General features: G+C 37.7%; 1 protein-coding gene across 4 annotated transcripts; it reads right to left on the bottom strand.

The window, feature by feature from the left end:
* Nucleotides 1-1,747: 1,747 nt before the first annotated feature.
* LOC136853641 (A disintegrin and metalloproteinase with thrombospondin motifs 16-like) lies at nucleotides 1,748-25,537 on the bottom strand. Of its 4 annotated transcripts, none has more exons than XM_067129471.1 (12): nucleotides 25,418-25,537; nucleotides 16,620-16,692; nucleotides 15,919-16,129; nucleotides 15,383-15,491; nucleotides 14,383-14,530; nucleotides 13,584-13,843; nucleotides 12,791-12,952; nucleotides 11,472-11,662; nucleotides 10,574-10,714; nucleotides 10,031-10,193; nucleotides 9,468-9,560; nucleotides 1,748-2,802 (listed from the first exon to the last, which is right to left on the bottom strand). In XM_067129471.1, the coding sequence occupies exons 4-12, from the start codon at nucleotides 15,446-15,448 to the stop codon at nucleotides 2,044-2,046; spliced, it is 1,983 nt and encodes a 660-aa protein (XP_066985572.1). In that variant the 5' UTR covers nucleotides 15,449-15,491; nucleotides 15,919-16,129; nucleotides 16,620-16,692; nucleotides 25,418-25,537; the 3' UTR covers nucleotides 1,748-2,043. The 4 variants fall into 4 exon arrangements, with proteins under 4 accessions (XP_066985572.1, XP_066985573.1, XP_066985570.1 ...); XM_067129472.1 differs by having other exon boundaries at nucleotides 1,900-2,802; nucleotides 25,313-25,537; XM_067129469.1 differs by lacking the exon at nucleotides 25,418-25,537 and adding an exon at nucleotides 19,952-20,106 and having other exon boundaries at nucleotides 1,900-2,802.
* Nucleotides 25,538-25,565: the final 28 nt, after the last annotated feature.

The raw sequence follows: 25,565 nt of genomic DNA, 5'->3' as shown, positions 1-25,565 counted from the left end.
ATAATATTACGTGCAAGTGGACACAGAGAGAGACAGTTGACATATAGAGAATGAAGACAAAAGAAGGCTAATGATAAAATGAAAGACTAACTTTCGAAAAGATATTTTTATTAGTATCAAAAGATGGTAACATGAATAAAATCAAACGTTGACAAAAAGGAGTTTTGAAGACATGAAAAAATGTGGTTGAAGAAGTCAAATGGATATCTGAAAATGCTGGTTTGAAACAAATGAACGAACTTTTACGTAATTTGATGGACGAAGTGAATTTAATTTTTTCTTAGTTTTTATGAAATATTGTGACACATAGAAAAATAAGCTACTGAACAGATCATCTGGGTTTTTATTTTATCGTTTTAATTTTTTATTGTTTTTATTGGATTTTTGGTGGAATAATTGGTAGTATCTTACATAACTGTAAGTAAAAAATATGAACAGTACCAACGATTCATGAGTGTACATGTGTACGTGTGTGTGTGTGCAAGTGATTGTGTTTGTACGTGTGTTTTTCACGATGAATAAGTAGTTATGTGTGAATGTAGTCGTGACTATTGTATTTTTTTTCTCTCTGGAGCCAGCCTCTTCTGTTAAAGAAACGACTCCATGTTGGAAAAAGTGTATATATCCTTTCTTCAACATTGAGCCTTTTTCTCCAACACGGGCTCTTCCATGGAAAAAAAAAACATATGTTTTTGTAGAAATCAAACTACACCAGTGTTTTCTCTTGGAAGAGAACGAATTCAGACTCTGTGCTACGTGCACCTGTGAATTTCAGGAAAACCCCGGGGCCTATCCTTCTCCCCAGGGTCACAGTCGAAAGGACCTTGTAGAGACGGATGCTGACGGATGCTCTGCCAAGGATTTTGACCCTGAATGCCACTCGCAAACGGAAGTGGGTGTTTGTGAGGCCGGCCATAATCGGGTTGAAACATAATGGTTGCGTCACGCGATGTACGTTTTAAATGAAAAGGAATTTCATTTGCATTCTAATGATTGTGAAACGCTCGTGCCATGAAATTTAACAGTATGTATTGTTGTGTGTGTATGTACGTATGTATATATATATATATATATATATATATATATATATATATATATATATATATATATATATATATATATATATATATATGTGTGTGTGTGTGTTGTGCCCTTGAATACACGTGCGCGAATAAAAGAAAGTTTGCCAGGCGGCATTACACCTTAAACCTATTTGTACTGAGGCAGTGAGAAAAGACACGATATGAACCAAATTAGCCGGAAATGGCTCCCACAATCATTACTACCACTTGAGTGTCATGCTATGACTTCTTATAGTTAAATAAAATTGGCAGTTAAAATGCAGAATCAAGAGTAAACACCAAGGTCAAAATAAAATTTTGACGCAAACTTTCCCACTGCTATAACTACTATACCTATCAGTGTAAATGTAATAAGTTAACACAATAAATTACGAAAATGTAAAAGAGTAAAAAATACAATAATAATAATAATAATAAAGGTCTTACACCTACAGTGAGAATTTCTTCAGTAATACTAGATCATATCACTATTTTGTTTGTCGAAAGAGCAACAGCAGAGAACAGGGACAGAATTAGGATGTTGACAAATCTGGGTGGAAAATAATCCCATGACAAAAGTGAGGTTTGAATGTGAAATATGTCTTCACTGTAGCTTTGTAGAATGAGTGTCTGTTAACTTTTATTTTTTGTTGTTTTTTACATTGTATTTTTCAGTTTATCTGCCGTTTTTTTTTTATTTTATTTGATCCTTTATCGTTGTTTATTTCTATCACTTCAATTCCGTTTCTCTCCTGTTTTCTGTTTTTCATTAGTGCTTCGACATGAAGCAATCATTTTTACTCATTCAAGGTTTTCGTCTAGAAACATTTATTTAATAACTTCACTGTTGTTCACGCAAGTGTTCGCCTGTCAAAGGGGTTCCCGCCCCACTAAGGCACCTGAACGATTGTCGAGTTCTGTTTTAAGTCAACGAGTTTCTTTTAAGCCGTTGGCTGACATAACTTCAAGGCTATATAACTCATTACCCGGTGACGTATTTCACGCAGTCGAGGGGCACTTTGACCCACCAGCCCCTCCCTTCGACGTAGCGAAGTTTCTTAGGCTTGCACCTCTCCGGAGTACCAGCGGTCACTGGAGGCGCTACAATTGGGCCTTTTCCGTTCTGGATACTACCGATGTTGATATTATTATTGTTACTACTTGTCTTTTGATTCTTCTTAACCTTCTTTTTACTGCTCTTCTTCTTCTTCTTTTTATTCTTCTTCTTCTTCTTCTTCTTGACCTTCTTAGCATCTTCCAACATTCTCTTCGTCTTCTTCACCCTGATTGTCTTGATCCTCCAGCCCTTCCCGGGGACGAAATTCAACCTCTCCTTGAAGATAATGTGGGTTTTCGTCTCTATCCTCCTGAATTTCTTGGGCTTCTTCTTCTTCTTGGTCCCGTTCTTGACCTTGACCTTGGTGTTGACCGAAGTCGACACTCCTTTCGTGGTGGAAAGTTTGTTGCCGTTGCTACCCTGCGTGGTGGAAGCCGCGCCATTGTTGCCAGTAGTCGCAGCCTGGTTCTTCTTCTTGGCTTTTACCTTCTTGGAAACGCCAGTGCTAGCCGCGTTGATGTTCGTTATCAGGTTGACGTTGCCCTTGTCTTTCTTCCCTTTCTTCGACACTTTATTCTTCTTCTTCTTCTTCTTCTTCAGTTTCTTAGTCGTCTTGACCCTCTTCTTCACCCCGTTCTTGACCTGCAGCTTCGATGTCTTCAAGCACTTGCTGTCCTTGCACACCTGCAACGAACGAAATTTGCTCCTTGTCAAAATGAAACTGTGCGGGTCACAGGAAATCGGTTTGGGTATGACTTGACGTTGTCTATTCGAGAGAAAATGGGAGAGTCGTGTTTTAAATCTCTCATGGATCTGATTCATCATACCCGTTGCTCTTTGTATAATTTTGCATTAGGTCTACTCTGTTCTTCCTTCAGGGTAAATGAGTATAGATTCCCTAGTTTGTATAGTAGCGTATAAATATTCAATATATACAGTATATATATATATATACATATGATATATTATATGTATAATGTTTAATATATGTTTATATATTATATAATAAATATATATATATATATATATATACATATATTTATTTATATATACATACAGTATATATATACATATATATATATATATACAGTGGTGTGTTTTCTCAGTTTAATTACGGAGAGAGAGAGAGAGAGAGAGAGAGAGAGAGAGAGAGAGAGAGAGAGAGAGAGAGAGAGAGAGAGAGAGAGAGAGAGAGAGAGAGATACTTTTAGCTAAGCATGCAGACAAACATGTTATATAACTACGTCAATTCAAGCAGCATGCAGCTATTGCTGGACGGTATACTGATATAATATGCCATATTACACAATGTAGCATAAATACTAGTGTTAATGTACCTCACTTGCTTTGCTGTTATTTAACATATGTATTGTTAATGTATTATTGTTTTGATATTCCTCGCCATTAATGTCGCCTAAAATTTGTAGTAGACGATCCTTAGTTGTGTAAGTACCTTAGCCTACAATTTATATTCCATTGTTATGTAAATTACGAACATGAATGACGTTACTGTGTTAATATATTTTACATATCTACGTAAGAATGAAATCATACAGTACAACTGAAACTATGTTCTGCAAATGTTGGGACAGAAGGAAAGGGAAGGTAAGAAAGTTTTCCCTAACATCAGGAGGAAAATACATTTTAATTTTCCTTTTCTTAACAGAGCCTCGTAGGATCTAAATACAAGAGGACGTTTATTAAGCATTTCGATGACAATGGCCTTAGAACGGCTACCCTCCCTTCCCGTTGCGAAATTTTGTTTAGACTCCTTTTTCCAATTTATTACGGAGAGAGAGAGAGAGAGAGAGAGAGAGAGAGAGAGAGAGAGAGAGAGAGAGAGAGAGAGAGAAGGAACGAATTGTCTCAGTGTCATTTTATCGCTTATAATTTAATGTTTATGATTTTAAAATGTAGCTATTCAAAGGTAACGTCAATTAATGTAGCTTTTAAATACAGGAAGGAGTGAATAAAGATATTTTGGCTTGGCAACGTCCAAAGTACCTTATAATATAGCAATGAGAGGATTAAATAAAAACGAGGCTGAAAATTGATTCATATACATAAAATCTTGATGCTTAGAAAAAAAATCTATTTCATGAAGATGCATCGTAAGTCTTTGATTTAAATTGAAGGGTGTCATCCAAATGTTGTCGTACAAAACATATGGATTCCACTGCATAATGAATTTTTTTAATAGAGCCTTCTTGATAAATCACTATGACAATAAAAACAATAATAAGAGAACGGAACAGATGACACGCGAATAATGTTATTATTGCAGAAGTGTTACTTTCTTCTGCCGACGAGTTGACAGAGTTTTAAGAAGAGAAGCAACGAAAAATGTCTGAGAAATTTAAAGCTGAGAGAAGGAATGCTGGTCAAACAAGGAACCCACTAAAATAAAAAAAAATTGAAGCCTGCATTGAGTTAGCAACATCGCCAACATTGCGTGACTCACAATAGCAACAAAAATGGAAAGCCTTCAACAAACCGGAGCTTAGATATGTGACAGCTTTGTAGGCTATACAAAACAATAGCTACAAACTAACTATTATTATAATAGGATTCAGGGCAGTTTGCGCCTCGTCTGCCGAAGTGCGAGAGCGTGTGCTTAAGCGTCTGTTCTGTATATTGCTACTGTTCAGTCTTGAGACTTCCCTTTTAATCTCTTCTGGATTCTCAGTCAAGACTTCTTTCATCTCTTAAGGTTCGCTTTTCTTCACTGCTTCAAGTTCTCTACACATCATTGTTGATGAAGTTTCTCTTCGTCAATTCAGATTCCTTCACAGTTTACTTTTAATCTCTATAAGTTTCTTGATCAGGTGATTCCACATCTCACCAGGATACTTGACTGGTAAGCTATTCAGTCTTTTCAGAATCCTTGACTGCAAAATCTCTCAATCTCTTTAGGATCCTTGGTTGACAAACTTCAGTTTCTTCAGGATCCTTTATTGTAATACTTCTCAGCCTCTTCAGGATCTTTGATTGTAATGCTTCTTAGTCTCTTCAGGATCCTTGATTGTAATAATTCTCAGCCTCTTCAGGATCCTTGATTGTAATACTTCTCAGCCTCTTCAGGATCCTTGATTGTAATACTTCTTAGTCTCTTCAGGATCCTTGATTGTAATAATTCTCAGCCTCTTCAGGATCCTTGATTGTAATACTTCTTAGTCTCTTCAGGATCCTTTATTGTAATACTTCTCAGCCTCTTCAGGATCTTTGATTGTAATGCTTCTTAGTCTCTTCAGGATCCTTGATTGTAATACTTCTCAGCCTCTTCAGGATCCTTGATTGTAATACTTCTTAGTCTCTTCAGGATCCTTGATTGTAATAATTCTCAGCCTCTTCAGGATCCTTGATTGTAATACTTCTTAGTCTCTTCAGGATCTTTGATTGTAATACTTCTCAGCCTCTTCAGGATCCTTGATTGCAATACTTCTTAGTCTCTTCAGGATCCTTGATTGTAATACTTCTCAGTCTCTTTAGGATTCTTGATTGGAAGCCTCCAGTCTCTTCAGGATCCTTGATTGGAAGCCTTCAGTCTCTTCAGGATCCTTGATTGGAAGCCTTCGGTCTCTTCAGGATCCTTGATTGCAAATGCTAATCAATCTAATTGCAAGCCTTCAGTTCCTCCAGGATCCTTGATTGGAAGCCTTCAGTATCTTCAGGATACTTGGTTGTAATACTTCTCAGTCTCTTTAGGGTCCTTGATTGAAAGACTCCCTTCAGGATCCTTGATTGCAACACCTCTCAGTCTCTTTAGAGTCCTTGATTAAATGACCCTGTTTTTCCAGGATCATTGACTGCAGTATTCTTCCTGTTCAGCCTTCAGAATATTTTGATACGATGCACTGTAGTTATTACAGAATTGCAGTTTAGATTACTTTCCAATTTCTGGAAACTAGTGGTTTTCCAAAATTCTCGGTGAAAAGTCTTGTTAGAAAGATGAATGGCACCGAAATCTTTATTATTAACGGCGACATTAAATCACTACAAAAAACTAGAATGTACTCAGCGTGGATAGTGCACAGCATTGCTGTAGAGAGGCCAGTAGAGAATAAATAAAAAGCAGTTGCAAGAAGGGACAAAATTTTATGGTGGTTTTCAGTCTGTCATTCCTCTTTGCGCTGCCATACTAAAACTACTTCCACTATTTAGTGTCAACATTCTCCTCTTGTTACCACTTTCAGACTCTTTCACCAGTTTGAGCAGTTTCTGTTCACCATCACAAGATAGCAATGGTCATTTGCAAACTCCCACATGCCAGTCATGAGCCTTTAATTACCCATCAAACTTGCACGAACATCTATGCCTCTTTCCTTGACTGCTCCAATCAATCTGTCATTTGAACTTTTAAACAACCACAGCGACATTACACATCATAGTCTTACATTTTTTTAACAAAACAATCTCCCATTTATAAACTCTAACACATATTTCACTTTTTATCTGACAAACATCTATTCACTCTCAGCACATTACTTTATATATAACATGACTCTTTCATCTCTGCCGCATGCCATCTCTTTCAATTCTAATACAAATTCTCCTTAGGCTTTCCATGTACTTTCAGGCGTCTCACAATCCTTTTATCCATTTTTACTTTTCAATATGTCCCAATAGTCTCTCTGACACAGTAAGAGCTAGCTCCCACAAATCTCCATCTCTGAGTCACATCACACACAACCTAAGTACCACATCATCCAGTTAACCCTTTAAACATATCTACTTCCATGCATTTTTGCCCTTCTGTACCACAGCAACTTACACTGAACCTATAGTAGCTTTTGAAACATGAGTACCAGGTACCACTGGGTGGTTTTCATTCCACGCAAAGCAGGGAGACTGCAATTGTTTCGTTTCTTAAAATCATACATTTCTTGCAAACCTACCTGCATTATTGAATACCAGTATCAGACTCGTCGATAAAAATACAAAAATAACAGCATGGTAAACGAGAGAAAAGTCAACTTTACGGAGAAAATCGAAGAAGTGTGGAATTTTTGAATAGTAATTATGAAGGGCCGACAAACGTTTTAATATATGTTTCTTCTTTATCCCTAGAACCAGAATACAACAAAGACACAAGTTAGTCTTAAGTCTCGCAGTAGTGTCCCTTTGCATTGCAGAATCCATCCAGTAGCAAGGTAAGTGTGTTTCAGGCTTGAATATCTAATGCAACGTGACTAGGTCTTTATGTGTATATATGGTATGTGTCAATTACTCTGACCATGATTCAAACTCCTACTATTAATTAATTACAAATGGAAGCACATGTCTTTATCCCCTTCAGTATCAAGAAGGATAAGAACTTGCCTCATCCTTTTTGTACTTATTTACATTCAGTTAGAAATGAATAACTAACTACTAAATACTAAGACTCTACTAAACGCTAGATAACCATATGTTCAAAATTGAGCATAAAAATATTAATGTTAACCACAACACATAAATGAAGCACTCACCATTGGAATTTTGATAATAAGGTAAGGGTCTTGCGACTGAAGCTTCAGGCGAAAATGGCAGCAGTGAATGTGCTACAGGCTTGACTCCAGCTGTGCTCCCAAGTGCAAGAAGTGATGAAGAAGAAATTTCGTGCTCAGGTATTCTTGGAAAGGGTTGGTGGTATGGTCCTCTTGAAATCCTAGCTTGATTAATGCTTTCCCACTTCCCGATTATCCCCATAAATAGGCCACGTTCAGAAGACGTCTTGCTAGTCTTCTGAGAAACGTGACCTGATCCCAGTCTGAATAAACAGCATCTTCTTCATGCTGATGATTTTCCAGAAGTGTCTGGTTTCTTTCCTCTACCAGTTTCTTGGAGTGTCTTTAAGTCGTCATTGGCAAGATGTCCCAAACGACGTAGTATCTTTCCTTCTTCCTTTCTTGAAATATGCTCAGGTTTCTGCTGTCTACTAATTTCCCATCTGTATCCCTTGTTCTGTATGCATCACTTTAGGAGTCTTCTCTCCCAACTCTTGATTATTGAGAAGATATTTCCATCCGTACAGAGTAACATAAGACGCAGTAAGGATTATTACTGTGCCTTTGCAATGGACTTTTCCTCAAATTGAAAATAAATCTGTCAGGCGAATTTTGTACACTCCTTGCAGATATTTTATATAGTAAGAACTGGCAAGCTCGTTGCGGTATTGTCTCTTATGCTAATGCAAAATAAAAATATTTGTCTTACCTACAAGCAAGTATTATGAGAGGCGATGTGGAAGGTGGTGAGGATGTATGGTATAGAAGATAAGTTACTGAAAGTGATTTCAAGATCTTCTGATAAAAGCAAAGTATGTTAGAATAAGGAGCTAAGAGAGTGACTGGTTTGATGTAAGAGTGGGCCTGAGCCAAAGGTGTTGTGACTAGAATATATTTATGGGAAGAGTAAAGTGACAAACTGTGATTTCAAATTTGTGGAATAAGGGAGTTAGTCGTGAATGGAGTGTGGAATGGCTCCTGTTTTCAAATGATACTCTACTGAATCAGGATAGTGAAGAGAAACTGCAGAGGTTAATGGAAGAGTTTGAAAGTGTTGCCAGGAAGGGAAAGCTGAGAGTGATGTGAACTTGAGTACGGTCAAGAAAGTACATGGAAACCAGGAAGATGGAGTATAATGTCAACACGGATGGTGACAGAATGGAAACGGTTCATTTGTATGGGTGTCTGGAAGCAAATATAAGGAAGGATAACGGGAGGAAATGAGGAGTGGTGAGTCACAGTATCAATAAAATAAAGATGAGAAGTTATATTTAAAATGTAACGATGTTCCTTGATTCCTTTTCTTCTTGTACACTGCTGTTTTCTGCCATAATTACTTCTTTGGTCCCAAGTTTAAGAACAGGTGTTAACGGTTAGCTTTAGGGGAACGCCTGTCATGTTAATATAAAATTTTTCTCGGCAAAATTATACGCTCTTGATTGAACAGCATTGGTGGCAAAATTCCTGCCTGAACTTTTACAGGGTTTCCATAAGAACAAGATAGTTTACTATCTAATGGAGGGAGACACGCACAAATGCGCAGATGATGTGTCCACAAGCACGTATATATGTACAGTTATATGAACTATACATGCTCCATGTACGCATACTAAAGCTATATACATTATCCTCTATACAAATGCATACAATTACTCAGTTTTATCCTTTCATAAAAAAGCGGAACATTTATTTACAAGATTATTCCTCTCCCTTGTTTGTTTCTTTCTCTCTCTCTCTATCTCCCTCTCCCTAGAAAAACAGAACTTACTCTTAGGCCTTCTAGGTTTTCGTCGTGAAAATGAACTGACGAACGACTCAACAGACCAAAATAAAAATACAAATGCTATATCTCCCTGGGCTTACCTTGCTGGGACCGCAGGATGTTCCCTGTAAGGCAGACGCGCTGGGTGTCCTCAGCTGGCGCCCTTTCCGGCACCAGATCTCACGGCAGACGTTCTGTTCAAGGAGAGAGACGGCTGGTAAGCTCTGCTTCTGGAGTAATTGTTGTCGAAATGACAAAGTTATGTGATTGAAAATATTGTTATGTCTAAAGGTAAAATAGTAATTTTTGTATGTTGTTTTCTGCTGGTAAATTATTCAAAGAATACCTTCTTCACAACCTCTATCCGTTTCTTTCTAGGTTTTCATCTCGTCCTGTTCACCCTCATATAATACTCTAATCTCTCCACATGACCAAACCTTCTCAAAATACTCTGATAGAACCTTTCACCCATTCTAACCCTTTTACCACTTTCACTCAGCAAGGGTGTTGTAGAACCTGGAGGGGTGACCACAATGAAAGAACACATACCGGGGCACATGAACCCTAGAACATCCATGGGGCAGGAGGTGGGGTTAGCAGCTTCACACAAAAATATTTGCCACCTCCACTACAGGAGAAAAAAAAAGGCAAACTGGCAACTTACCGAGAACATGGCATCTCTGGAGCTCTTGAAATGTTTCCATCCATTGCCATACATATAATGGCACTGTTCATCTGCGTCGTATCTCTTCCCGGGCAGTGGACCATCGTGCTTTGGTCCTCCCGACCTGATTTCTGACGTGTATTCTGAGGTCAAGCAATCGCCACTGAAGGAGAGACATATTTATGATGTTTAAGCAACGTCTGGAGATTATTTTAAATTATTGGGCATTATCTAAGAGATAGTTAATAGGTTTTAGACTGTTACTTGATGTTATCATGGAATATCTATGTAATTACTTGTGCCTCTATGACAAAATCTGGAAAAATTTGTACTGTTTAGGTACCTGTGATAATCATGATTAATAGACTTTATCATTAAATTATTTATAATTCACAGAAAATGAAAGTGGACATATACACACAGGAAACAATTATGACTTGTCAGCATTTTCAGTGATCTGTTATTAGAATCTCTCTCTCTCTCTCTCTCTCTCTCTCTCTCTCTCTCTCTCTCTCTCTCTCTCTCTCTCTCTCTACGACTTACTTGGACTTCAGAAAAGAGCTGATTGAATCCACAGAGCACGATGACCAAGTGGTAGCACCTGAACTCATGACAGGTGACATGATGTACTTATCTGCACTGCACTTGTACGCTTGCCCGCTGCCGTCGTGTACCATGTTCAGACTGAAAGACAAATCCATCAAACAGTTAGCTGACTGACAAAAGACTAATCTGTAGACGTATCATTTTCAAGGAGGATGTATTTATTCGGCTGAGAGCAGACCGACTGAAACGTCTGATTTTCGTAAAGGAATAGAATTTTATTGATAAAGGAACGAAATGCAAACTGACGTTGGGTTTGTGAAGGCTTATTCTGATAGAAATGACACAAAACTGATCGTTAGATTATTGTTAATGGTATATATAATTGTAAACGTCCTATACTTACCTAAGAGTCTCTTAAACTGTTTTCAGGGCTGGAGAGTCCTACTGATATATATATATATATATATATATATATATATATATATATATATATATATATATATATACATATATATACATAGTTTTATATATATATATATATATAAATATATATATATATATATATATATATATATATATATATATATATATATATATATATATATATATATATGTAAGGTTGGTCTAAACTATGACCCATTACCTTCCAGCAAACAACACTTAAAACTCAAATCCAGTCTTCAAGAACACTTGAGCTACATTGCCCATCCTACCTTCGCATCAAAACGACTGCTTTTATGACTGACACTATAAAATACCACAATTAACTGCAACAGTCTTTGTGATCACACGTGTCTCCACATCGCCAACAGACCACGACGACCTTCGAAGGTCCTACTCAAAGTCCTTTAAATATATTGTGAGAGTATGTTCGAAGAACCTTAGTCCTACTCACCTGTGTCCCATTTCGTGAGCGATGATGTAAGCGGCCGCGAAAGTCGTTGCCTCGTTGACTGTACAGGAAAACGCCGACTGACACATCCCGCCGACGTAGGCTAGTCCCACCGTGGAATTCTTGGACGGTTTGTCATTCCACAGGTCGATGCCTGAGAGGAGCAGGGCGTGGTCCCAGTGGCCTTTTGCGCCCTGTCGAATGGAGAAGGAGTAAAAAAAATTTTTTTGGAATGGGATATACAATTTAGGCCAAAGGCCAATGGCTGGGATCTATGAAGAGGTCGGTCAACGCTGAAGGAGCGATTGGCAGTAAGGTTTGAAGGTGTAAAAGGAGGAAAACCCAGCAGTTGCACTAGGAAACAATTGTTAGAGAGGGTGGAAAGTCAGATCGAAGAAAGAGAATAAAAAACGGAGGTACAGTAAAAGGAATGAAAGAGATTGCAGCTTGGGGCTGAAGGGAAACTGTCAAGACCCTTAGGTAATGCTTACAATGTGCGATGCACTTATTGGTAGAAATATTTTTAGGACTGCGCTGGAAAATGATTCGGTAAATACTCATTTCGTGCACAAAATCTACTAATGATACTGATGAGCAGTGATAGGTCAAGATCAAACTTACTGGTCAAATAGAAATTTAACCTCGGTCTTCAATTTTTAATAAAGGCACACGAGACAAAAACTTCGGGTTTAGTATGCATGAATAGCTACATGATCCTAATGTGAAGAATGAAGTCAAGGTCACACTTACAGGTCAAAGGTCAAATGAAAAAAATAGGCTGCGTCTTTGGTTTGGTTGTTTGTTAACAGGGTTATACCAAAAAAAGAGCATTTTGACGAAAGATTGACTAACGGTGACCTCGTGACTGAATTCAAGTGATTGGAAGTGACTGAGAATTTGTACAAGAAAGACCTGTCAATTTTGGGTAGGAGACTTTTGGAGGGAGGGGGGAACTGCTCAGATTTGGAGGAGTTTTGGGGTCTCTCAACACTAATATTATTGGTATCATTATAGGCTCTGGACTGAAGCAGTCCCTTGTAAAACACTTGAACACTGCATATTCAAGCCAACGACAGCATCTTGTCTTAGTAATTGTTTTTTCTTATGAATCAGTCACGCAAACCCCCATTTTCCTTCTGTGAACTTCTCCCAGCAGAAGTAGATAGAACTGGATCACATTTCTAGTGTAATTTCTCTTAAAATACTCTTCTGTTCATTTATGTTCTGTTTCCCTCTTTGCATTGCTAAAGCCTAAGCTTTCTAAAATTTAGGTCGTCTTGCCCACCTCGGTGCCCTGACTAAAGAAAACATAGTCAACTCACAACCGGGTTCTCGTCCGATTGCCAGGCGCAGAAATTCTTCAGGTACTCGTAGATGTTGCCATTGGAGGTGGCCAGGGTACTGGTACCCAATATCTCCACTCTCTTGACCATCATGGCGACTTGGTTGCCCTGAAGAGAGGCGTCAGAGTACAGAAGGTGCACCTGGGAGTCAGAGAGAATGAATCATTTTCAGCTGGCTGAGAAGGTGAAACTTCCTAAAGGTCCTTGTACACTTTCTCTAGGGTAAGGTTAAACTTTTTTTTTTAGCACTCTAACCCTAGGTCATTTTTCTGCTTCTGTTTTGGTCGAGGTTATGTGAAGGTATACAATAACATGCCCGCAATTGGCATTCATCTGAAAGGAAAAAATGAGTGTTCCAAAGGCGGTTCCTTCGATTGTGATTCCTGAACCGTTCTTGCTTGGCCTGACTGACATTTAAGAAGCTTCTACCCAATAAAAAAAAAACTATTATATGATGAACTATATGATGAAACTGGCAAATAATTACTGTGGGGTCGGGTCTACCCTTATGACTTCAGAATTCTATCTACTTTATAAATCTGAATTCTGACGATAAAATGTGGGTTTTTGTAAGTCTTTTAAAGCTTCCTATTTTAAGTGTCAGCCTTACAACTTCCTTTGCAATCAGGCTCCATTATTCATCCTCTCCCAAACCGTAGGCCATCCTAAATATAACATACGGGCGGACAACAAAATGAAAACCATGCCTAACACTCAGGATTAATCACGATTCAGTACTTAAATTGATCGCCACCTCGGGGCATGTACTCACAGCATTGACGAGGGTCATCACAATATCCATGGTTTTGGTCTGCACCTGCTTGTCAGTGCCCGGGTATCGGTTGCCGATGTAAGTGTAGAGTTTCGGGTCCACGAAGACGGCGAGTTCGACTGTGTAAGGCCCCTTCAGAGTCCGTCTCTTCTGGCGGCTGTTGGCTCTCATGGTTGCCTGAGTGGGGCCGATGGCGTCTGCGTCAAATCTCGGCGCTATCGGGCGCTGGATGGCCACGGGGGGCATCAGAGAATCCATTCCTGGAATTGGAATGTTTTTTGTATTTTAAATGGACGCCGCTTTCCGGGAAATGTTTATACAACGTTTGGTCACTTTTATTTCTATCAATATTCCGGTGAAGTATTTGTTACTGTAAGTTCAGATGCATAAACAATACGCTCAATTTATTTATGAATTGATTTATTCATAAATCTGTATTTTTAATTGTGTATGAATACGTATGTCGATCAATATAAACATAACTGATCCCTCCAAAAAGTATTTATTTCACTGCCAACTTTCGTTAAATATTAATGAAATTCCTTCTTGAGTTAGGCTGTGACAACTCTCTCACTGCATAAAGTTAAACAACACCGAGGTCCTTGAAATAATCATTAACCGAATGTTAGGAGAAGCAGTTCTTTTCAAGTGTAGATATTGGTTTGCTGCAGTTGTACAGCTTTCGACATTGCTTTGAGCCAAAATCAAGAAGAAAATAGGCTTTAAAGTCGAGAAAAATAATATTGTACTTATGAGAAGATAGTCAATTTCAAAGCAGAAAATCCCAAGAACTGCTTACCTTTGGGATCGAAATTCATCAGCGAATTGAGAGGGTAGGTCACGTATATTGGCTCCTCGAAATCTCTCTTATGCCTGAATACCCTCTGGTCACTGGGGTCTATTTGCTCGAGCTGGTAGGGGGTTCCATTGTGGTGGAACACTCCATTCTAGGGTGGAAATTTCAGTCATTAAATGCTGGATAAAACAAAGAACCACACAAAAATAGGATGTGATGGAACAGGATACGAAAGGTGAAGGGTGCTTAGGCTATGATGTAAAATACGTCTGGTTTGGAAAACATTGTCTTTTGCTGGTTTTAGCATTACAGGTAATGTATAGTTTCATAGGATAATTACGTCGCTTTGTCCTGGAAGCTACATAATGATAATTTCAACTGGAATATAAAATTGGGGCCAAAGGCCCAGCGCACGGACCTATGAGGTCATTCACCGCTGAAAATGATGTTGAAACATTGCTAGGAAAGGGTGCAAAAGTAAGATGGAAGAAAGAGAATATGACTGATTGAATATAGAATTTAGGCCAAAGACCAAGCACTGCGGTGAAATGGAAATTGACAGTAAAAGGTTTGAAAGGTGGAACAGGAGGAAAACCTCAAAGCAGTTGCACTATCAATCAATTGTTATTAGAGGGTGGAGAGTAAGATGGAAGAAAGAGAATATGAAAGGAGGTACAGTAAAAGGGACAAAAGGGGTTGCAGCTAGGGACCGAAGGCACGCTGCAAAGAACCTTAAGTAATGCCTACAGTGCACCGCATGAGGTGCACTGACGGCACTATCCCCCCACGGGGGAAAGAGAATATGAACAGAGGTTTAGTAATAAGAATGAAAGGGGTTGAAGCTATGCCCGAAGGGACGCTTTGAGAGAAGCTCCCCTAATGCCTGCAGTGCACCGTGCGAGGGTCACTGACGGTACTACATCTTTAAGGGATTCACGATGATAGTGGCGTTGCTAAAGTAGGTGTGACTCATATAAATATTTAATAATCAGTGGTTACTTACCACCCCAGTACACGTAGACAACACCATCCAGTTGCTGCTGGCATTACCAGCGTAAATACAGTCCATATTGTTTTCCAATTCCTCGACGTTTCCTGCATCTCGGCGAATTCTGTGATGAAAAAATTAAAATAAATTAAAATAAATGTTGGGGATGATCTTACCTTCTTATTCTAAGTAAATATAACAAAACAAATAAACAAATCATTGAGGTAACAGCAGGTTTTATCTGTCATTGTATTTTAAGCAAATACACCAAAACAAATAATTAAATCATAGAGAAAACTGCAAGTATCATCTGTCATTTTATTTCAAATACGTAAATATATCAAAACAAATTAATAAATCACAGAGATAACAGAAAGTATTATGTCATTGTATTTTAAGTAAATATATCAAAACAAATTACTAAATCATAGAGATAACAGCAAGTATTATCTGTCATTTTATTTTAATTAAACATATCAAAACAAACAATTAAATCAAAGAGATGACAGCAAGAAATGGGAGACATCACTAAACAGCTCAAACTCCCTTACCTGAGCTTCAAGTCGTGATCGGCAATGTTGACCCTGGTCAGAATGAAACTGAGGTCATCGCCATTCACGGGTATGGAGACGGGGAGATTGGTGGGAGAAGAGATGTCGCTGCTCGTGATTTCACCGCTGCTGAAGTCCGGGTGACTTCCCTCTCGTTTCCATCGGTGGTGCAGACCGACGGCTGGACCCCGTAGCACTTGGTAACTCCGCGCTGTGACGTCATGGGGAAGTATGAAATGGTGGTCTTGAGTTTTCCAAGAATTTATTTATTTTATACAAATTGAAAAGTGAAAATCTGTGGGTTTTGCCACCTGGGTTATTATGATGGTTTGAGTCAAATTCTTGTGTCTAAAATGATTTACATTTACTGAATGTGTGTGACTGAGTGCATCAGTTTTGGCCCAAACGTTTTACGCTGGAAATTTATAATTGACCAACTGGAAATGACTCACAAATGCTTTCAGGAAAGCAATGAATAATGAGATTTTGGCCACTTTCTGTTCTGTAACTGCCATATCTTTTAAGTGAATCTCACATGAAATTATAAACCATTTTCTTGTAATTATACCGTTATTTAAAATAGGAAACATTAAATTGTTAGATTTTACTCCATTAAGAGCAGCTGTAATAATATTATACTGTAAGAGAGAGAGAGAGAGAGAGAGAGAGAGAGAGAGAGAGAGAGAGAGGTGGGTACTTACGTCTTGGTCGATTTTTGAAGATAAAACTCTCCAGATGCGGATTCAGTCTCTCTTGGCTTTCCCGTAACTGAATCTGGAATAGAAAATTTGAAAGAAGTTTAAGAGGCAATCCAGGAATCTAGGAATCTTGGAACATACCCAGTTATACAGCCATATCTAAGGAAGAAGCTGACACCTACACGGAAGTCTCATCAACAGGGCATCGAATCCCCAACAAATGAAGTGATTTTTATCTCTATCTCGCGAGCAACTTCACTCTACCTGGATTCAGAGACCTTTCCTGACTTATGCTTGTGATGTAGTTTCAGTCAGCATTCTCTACGTCAGTCTCAATCTCCTGCTTTAGATTTTAAAATCATAGGCCTATTCTGCCCTAAAATGGAGGACTGCAGTATCTGCAAAAAATATACAACTGAGAAAAATGGTAGATACTGCAGGTTTCCCTTGCCTAACTACTGATTTTGCAGATGCTGCAAACGGGACCCCCTACCCAAACATTTGACGAATATTCTGAAACTGCAGTAACTTGTGTATTAGTGTTTCACGAGCCCAATAGCTGGCACATCTCAATTTCGAATATTTTGCAGATACTGCAGTTTTCCAGTTTAGGGGAGTATTAAGTATATTATCTTTCGTTCTCTCATAATGACTAAATCACCTTGCATGTATCAGATGGTATGAATACGTAACGTATAATCAGGCTAGCATTCCATCTCCAAAGCCCAACGGTTATATGAAGATATCTGTAATACAGAAAGCACCAACTGAGAGTATAGGGGGATGAAGCTCTAATTGATTTACTTACAATTATTTCTAATAATGTGTCAAACAGACACGAAATTTGATTTAAAGGAAAAACTCTGTGAATATTCCTTATAACTATCCAACACTCAATTTTTGCGTAGATATGCGTGTGCTTGTTGAGATGTCAACGCAAAATTCTAATTGTCATTCTCTCTCTATTGCCACGTTCACTGCATATTGAATATTATGCCAAGGACATCATAAATTATAGCGTTCATAATGCAAAGGCTGGACAATGAATGAAACGAACGCTTTGACAGCAATGCAATTTTACTTTCTCTTTTCGTGGGTCAAGCCATAGGAATATAATTTCTTTGATGACATTACAGATTGTTAGGGATGTTTATCATCGCTTATTTTTTTTTACAGTTTAAGCACTCATCCCTTTTTTTTCATAAATCAATCTCTCCTTTTGTCACAATGTAATCCCTCAACCCTTTTTCACAATTCAATCTCTCCTTTTTTATAATTTAATTCCTCATCCTTTTTTTTCATAAATCAATCTCGCCTTCTTTTTTCACAATTTAATCTCTCATCTTTTTTATAATTCAGTCTCTCCTTTTTTCACAATTTAATCCCTCAACCCTTTTTCACAATTCAATCTCTCCTTTTTCCACAATTTATTCCCTCATCCCCCTTTTTTTATAATTCAATCTCTCCTTTTTCCACAATTTAATCCCTCATCTTTTTTTCATAATTCAATCACTCCTTTTGCCACAATTTAACCCCTCAACCCTTTTTCACAATTCAGTCTCTCCTTTTTCCATAAATTAATCCCTCATCCCTCTTTTTCACTATTTAATCCCTCTTGCGTGGAGCTGATTTTGTTCCAGTTTATTCATCAGTCTTTTTTTATTTCTCAACCGGTCGTGTACTGTACAACTAGAAGATGAAATTTAACCATTCTCTATGCTCTTGTTAATCCAGCAGTCTCTTCTCTATTAGCTTTCAGGCTACTGACTCAGAGTTTTTATATTTAACGGACTACTCAGAAGTACAATATATATATATATATATATATATATATATATATATATATATATATATATATATATATATATATATATATAGTGTATATATATATATATATATATATATATATATATATATAGTCTTCTTCTTCTTCTTCTTTTACTCTTAGGAAGAGGTGGCACCAGAAGGTTACAGCCTTCCGGATTTCTCAGGAAGCCTCTAGGGATGAGGATGCTACCCCCATGCCCTTTTTCTTGACCTCAACAGCAGCTAGTTACCCAATTACAGTTGGGTGGACTGGTAGGTGGTAGGTCGGTAGCTATTTATCGACATAAACATGAGTCTGTGTGGATATATCACGTAATATACTTTTTTTCAATTTCCAAACTTTTGTCACATCAAATCCTTAGTACAGCTCCTCCAACATGGTTGTTTACGCAACGTGTACAAACTTAAATTTTCTAGGTTTTATAAGAAAAAAATTGTTACACCATTCGACGACGTTTGCATCCACTGAATAAAATGATTATCAAAGGCTGATTCGAAATTATTCTTTAAAAGTTCGTGATTTTGTGACTAGGGAAACAAACCTTACATGGCTAACACATGAATAAGGACAATGCCCTTTGAGACATTTGAAATATTCTCTTGTAGTCTGAAGAAGATTACTAATATCCATGGGCTGTGAGGCAAATCTAGATATTATGATTATAGATGAACTCTCACTAATATCTCTTGTATTTTCCTTTCTAAATTAATCTTCGTTGTTTATCTTTGCGTTAAAATGGTAATCCTGTAGTATTCTGCCTTGTCATGTGTGTGTTCCACGATTTCGGCCAGCTTTTCTTGGTAAATTTTAGTGCCCTGGGACTTACAGATACTGCTCTTCTTAGCAAATGAATTTCCATTCCACTTGTGCCTAACCTGTAAGTACCACTGCTATTGTTGTTAAGTTTATGCTTCGTCTGACTAAAATTGAGTTTGCTTCTTTGTGTTTTTCAGTATCATTTTCTTCTTTACATGAAGCCACTTCTTTTGGTCTTGTGTTCTCTCTGACTTTTCTGATATTGGTCATGGTAACAACAACAACACTATGAGCAACAATAGACAGTCTTACATCTAAATGAAGCAGGTCTCACTAAGGTACTTAGCACAGATCCATTCACTGTACGGGCTAGGGAAACAAAACATCTTGGATTGATATGGGGTTGTAAATCTACAGACTTCAACGAGGATACAATTATCATCTCCTGGCCGTTGTTAGAGAGCAGTGGTTGAAGAGGCACAACGTTTGCAACATGTTGAGCAACAAATCCAGCATCATATTATCATAATTTTTAATTTCCTCTGTACATTTATCTTACTGAAGACTAAAAAAATATAAATAGATAACCATCTGTAACCAACTGAAATAATATAGACAGACTTTTGCAACACTTCCAGTTTCTTGAAGGCCTGGTTCTGCTTTGTGTCAACAACAACTTGGATAATCTCAACAACCTCCAGATTAATCTCTAGATCAACCTGCATCTCGAAGTAGTTCTTAAGTAACTTACTTGTAATCCGTGTGTGTGTCCCACCACCCAGGCTAGAATACCCAGGGATAAAATTTCCAGTAACATCTTCAGTTGGTTAAGTTCCAAACATAGAAATCGACCTCAGGGATGGATGGCTTAGGCTTTCCATCCGAGTGAAAAGCTGACCACCAACTAAATGGGCCACTGCAATGAATATCAGGCTTCAAATTAACCTGCACTGTAATGACGTCATCGTCAGCTGCCAGATATTCCAGGAAATGGAACATTTAGTGAAAGACTGTTGACGTTTGTCGATTTTTAAAAGGTTTAGCTTTTCACGTTATCTTGGAATATAATTTGGGGGGGTTATTTTTGTATAAAGTCGACAAGGAAAAACGTTAACACGAATGGAACTGGTTGTCAAATGTTAACTGATTTAAAAGAGCTAAATGAAAACTTGAAATTAATGTGATTCCTCCACCGGATTTGTAGTAGCATTGTTTTATAACAACCGGAAACGCATCTGCCACGGGTTCCACATACTGACGTAATGAAATGAATCAGAAAACAACAGACACGCGACCCTTTTTACTCACAAAAAACAACAGGCACGAAAGGAAAGAGGGCAATATGGGTAATTAATCATCCCCAGCAGAACTCCGTGACGTCACTTCACACATTCTCTTCAGTTTACACTGACGGACGAATTTGATTACAATTGCTTTTGAAATGTTCGTGATTGGGACTATATCCACTTCCGACAAATACTCTCTCTCTCTCTCTCTCTCTCTCTCTCTCTCTCTCTCTCTCTCTCTCTCTCTCCACGAAGCAAAACAAATTTAATGAATAATGGTACATACAAATTCTCTTTTATAAATAAGACGACGAAGCACTTATAATAAAAATAAAGCCTTGAATACTATTTTTAATAATTCATGAAGTGCCCTTCTATAGATGCCAAAAGCGGTCTTAATAAAGCATGTTAAATTCTTGACCTTACATTTGTACATTTAGGTAATAATACAAGTTGTTGACAATGAATCAGTTTCTTGTGACTGCTATCGAAACCTCTGTTGTATGAAAATTCATTTGACATAAAACAATATTTATTTTGTTCCTTTATGCTATGTAACAACTATCTGAAGGACATGATAAAGAGAAAAATAAAAATGAGATGAAAGAGGCGGAGGAGTAAGATGCAGAAGTGGGAAGACAGTTTTTAGAAAACAAGAATCTAGGAATCTTGAAAGAAAACGTAGACATACATATTTGGGCGTAGACGGCGAAAATGCAACGTATTTCTGAATCTTCTGGTTAATCGGCTTCATATCAAGTAAAGTTAGAAATGCGCATTTAGCTCGGCTCTGTGGCATTGAAAGTACACGATACATATGCAAATTGCCTTGGGGGGGCGGGGTAGCCGTTTTAGTAAGCGCTTTCATTCACAAAGAGGGGTTTGGCGAAGTGAGCAATTGTGACGTTGGTTTGAAATCCTGCCGATCTTGAACTAGGAAGTGTTCATATTTCCTGGAAGTCCTTCTTGGCTTAAATTTTATCCTGCTGTAGTATTTTGAGTTAGAGGGATTTGTAAGATCAGGTATCGAATTTCACAAACGGATGTTTTGCCATTTAACACCACACACACACACACACATATATATATATATATATATATATATATATATATATATATATATATATATATATATATATATATATATATATATATATATATATATATATATATATATACATGGTACATCGTTAATGAATTTCCACAAAGGGAATAAGGAAATTCCTTTATCATCACCCAAGTGATTTTGAAAGTAAGAAAGTAGCACAGTTGATAAGAGACAGTGTGTATCGTAGCCAAGATAGGCTGTATGACAGGCTCATATTGAACCAACTTTCCTTTATGGAAGTGATGTAGATGTTGAGTATAAATAAGAGCAAAAATGGCTGAAGTTGTTTGTGATGAATTAGTTGCATAGTATGTGGTATAGTAAAATTGTGAAGTGAGAAATGTGGAGATATCTACAAGGAGTTGGGGGTAAAAAGGTTACCATACATGAAATGATGTATCCTTAAAATGGTCTGGTTATGTGGAAAATTTATCCGTGATCTTGTTGACCTAAGCACTGAATTAATACCTGGTTATCAGTTGACCATGGTGGGTCATAATAGGCAGGAAGAAAGGAATGAGTCTAGCAATTTCACCCCCAGAAAACTTACTAATAGGAAATGTATTGTGTTGTATTATTTGTTTAGCTGTTATATCCCCTGAGATACATTCAAATTTACAGTACATCACAGAAACAAACAACGCAATCGGTGAAATACAAAAACAAAGGCTGTTGAGTTTGGTATGTCGACCCAACAAATATTAATATTATTAATATATTCCAAAAATAACCGCTCGTCTGCTCTACTCAAGTTCCGGGTTCCATAAGCGACGGGATTTTCCTGAAAAAGAGCGCTGACGTAACGGACCACATTCTTCCGTTTGAACGGTTCGTGTCGATTCTAGAACCGTGCTAGAGTAAAATCAAACTTTCGAATAACGAATATAATTAATAGTTTATTGTAGAGGCTAATAAATAACTCTTACAGAAAAGACAAAAATTTGTTCGTTAAGTTAGTGAGTAGGTAGGTCTAGACCTACTACTGACGGGCGTTTAAGCTACAGCTCTATAGAACGAACGGTTCATGTCAATTCTTGATGCGTTCCCGAGTCAAATTAAACCTCTCCGGAAGCTAATAAATATATAACGCTTTAAGAATACGCAAAACATCTGCTCTTTAAATTAGTGAGTGTATAGGTCTAGACCTAATCAACTGACTGTTAGCAGGCGGTCGCTACAACCCGGAACTTCATCAGTAATACAACTTGACGCCTCTTTGTGACCGTTTGTTTTATGTTATTTGTAATTTCCCGGATGTGAGATAGTTCCTTTACTGTTTAATCGTGTACTTCCTGATTACATGAATTCGTAACCATAAGATTTGAGACAAGTCTCACGTATACAGTCATTATGTATTCAACAAACCTATTCATTTGTAGAGATGCATGAATAAAGCATAAAAAGACTTAGTACGGCATTTGTATCAAAATTTAGTCCGTAATTCGGTATTAATGGCAAAAATAACTGACGGAGAGAGAGAGAGAGAGAGAGAGAGAGAGAGGGAGAGAGAGAGAGAGGTGAATAAGATGGAACTCAAACAGATAAGTGGAGTAAAAGAGGCTTTACCCTCAACAATCTTTCCTTTTTGGGATCTCATCCTGGGTCGAGCACGACTTCTGAGGTTATTTATGAATTCTGGGTTAATACTGTTGGCGATTATGAAATTTTAGGTGGGATCTGAATAGCCAGTTGCTTCATGTCTTCTTTTTCATGTTAGTTTCCGCTTGGATTCGCTGGTAACCGTTGCAATCTAGAATGTATGAGGCCAATGTGGCTGTCTTCTTAAAATAAAAAACGCTATTGTTAGTATAAATTCGAATAATATCCAGAAAATTGTATTATTTCAACTAGTCAATGAACTGTACAACGATATTATGGCAGACATGCAGAGAAGCATGAACTTAAAACCTCTTTGTTGCAGCATCACGTACAATGACAGTTATGAATTTTAGGTCGAGTCGGGCTCTCTGTTTTCACACCGAACACTAGACGTATTATACAGTATGTTCATAAACGCAGTATTTTCGGACATTAGAATATTAACGGAATATGGTTCTAACGCATGATACTTTTGCAATGATGACTAATGACGCCAGACCCTCATTTGACTATTTGACAAACCAGTACAGTTTTCTTGCAAAATTCGTTTGCTCTTGAATATACCCAAAAGTGTCTTGTCTTCGTTTATACTTCTGACCTTGTCATTTCTTCACTCTGCTTCCGCATTTGGGTACCTGTATTTTTAAAGACCCCGTAATAAAGATGAGTCACACTCCATTACGATTACTGTGACCTCCACCATATCCAAACCCTAGGCCTAGGGCGATACTCAAGTTTTGCCTACACCTAAGCACTGAATGACAATGCCTTACTCACATTTGATAAAAATTATTTTGTTGAATTCTTAAAAGTTCAACATAAACACTGAATTTACTTTTAACCCCGTGGACTTTCAGTTTATACCCGTTTAATGGTCATAAAACTTTAATATTTTTTATACCTTTATATTAACAGCAATTACGAAGCAACATGGAACTTTGCCAAGATGATCCTTTGTATCATACATGATGTCTAAGTGCTCAACGTATTGTTTTGCTTTAAAGTGCTATCAATTTTACATTTTCCGGAAAAATAACTACTATACAAATTATTAATTAAAGAATTTTCCTATTTGCGAAAAGGATTGTGGGTGAGGGAAGGGAAATACGCCTGCGACGGAGGTCAGCAGAAAATGAATGTCAAACTGGAATGACATCCGTTCAGGGGAGGAAATAGTCAATGCTGCCAAACATTACGTCAATTGTATTCTGGCACCTGAAGGTGAAGTTACGCAACAAAATGAAATTCATTTGCATTACGTCAAGTTTCAACTGAACTGGCGAACGTTTATCTGAACTGCCTCTGGGAATATCAAACACAGACATAAACAGCTTTCTTCAATGTGACTTCTATCACACATGTTTTGTTAAGGTGATGTTGGTATGAATTATTAATTAGGCTATAACTTTTGTTTGGTCACATACGTCACGATATCCAGGAACATTCCCCTGGTTTTATTTAATGTACCGCCACATGTAGGCCTATGTCTTTTTCGCAATCGTGACATTGACCTGGGCTAGGTTCGGGTGTATGCTACAGTTAACATTGTTAACAACGATCTACAACTCCAGGGGTTTACCTTTTCCGTTTGCAAATTTTATTAATATAATAATGTAGCGAGATTCTCATCAATACCAATCGGAAATATTAATTTTATGGCAAACGTCGATGCTGGTGGAGCAGTCGTAATTACTTGAAAGGACTGAGAGATGGACGCACATTCACTAAAACAATAAAACCTGAAACATACTCTGTAAAAAATATTGGTAATCATACACTTGCTTTATTTACTTTTGTGTTACAAGTGTGTTAAAGTCGAGCACATTAGGCCTATTTTCGTTGGTCACAATCTGCTTAAAAACAGATAAAAGGACATATTTCTTGATGGTTGTATCATAACCTACCTTCCCTTAACCTAACCTATCCCAGGGCGCCTTGCCCTGACCTGGCCTAGGGCACTTTCGGCCACCCTGGAAACCTTCCCCGCCCCAACATGACATTGTGTATTGCAGAAAATCGTGTGCACAACTATTCTGCAGTAGTCCTATTACCGCCAGACAATCAAAACAGCCTAAGCATAAAACTTTCAATCACAGCTATTTAAAATAGGCCTATATACCTGATCGCAGACATGGTTGTCCCGATGGAGAGAGGATATTTCTGAAAATGTTTCTAGGCCTAAGAACCAAGGGCATTTCGACAAACTGATTTTCTTTCTACACACCTTCGGCCCTTTCACGAACAGTGGTCCTTCGACAGAACACGAAAGTCTTCCGGCAAAACGCTTAGGTATCCAGTCTTGGTCTAGTGACGGACCACAACCAACCTCACTCAAAGATGTTACGTTACTGAAAAGACAGCCTTATGTATCA

This window comes from Macrobrachium rosenbergii, chromosome 27, assembly GCF_040412425.1.
Source record: "Macrobrachium rosenbergii isolate ZJJX-2024 chromosome 27, ASM4041242v1, whole genome shotgun sequence".
Lineage (NCBI taxonomy): Eukaryota > Metazoa > Arthropoda > Malacostraca > Decapoda > Palaemonidae > Macrobrachium > Macrobrachium rosenbergii.
Note: the sequence above shows the minus strand (reverse complement) of the source record. Positions and strands in the feature narration are given on the sequence as shown.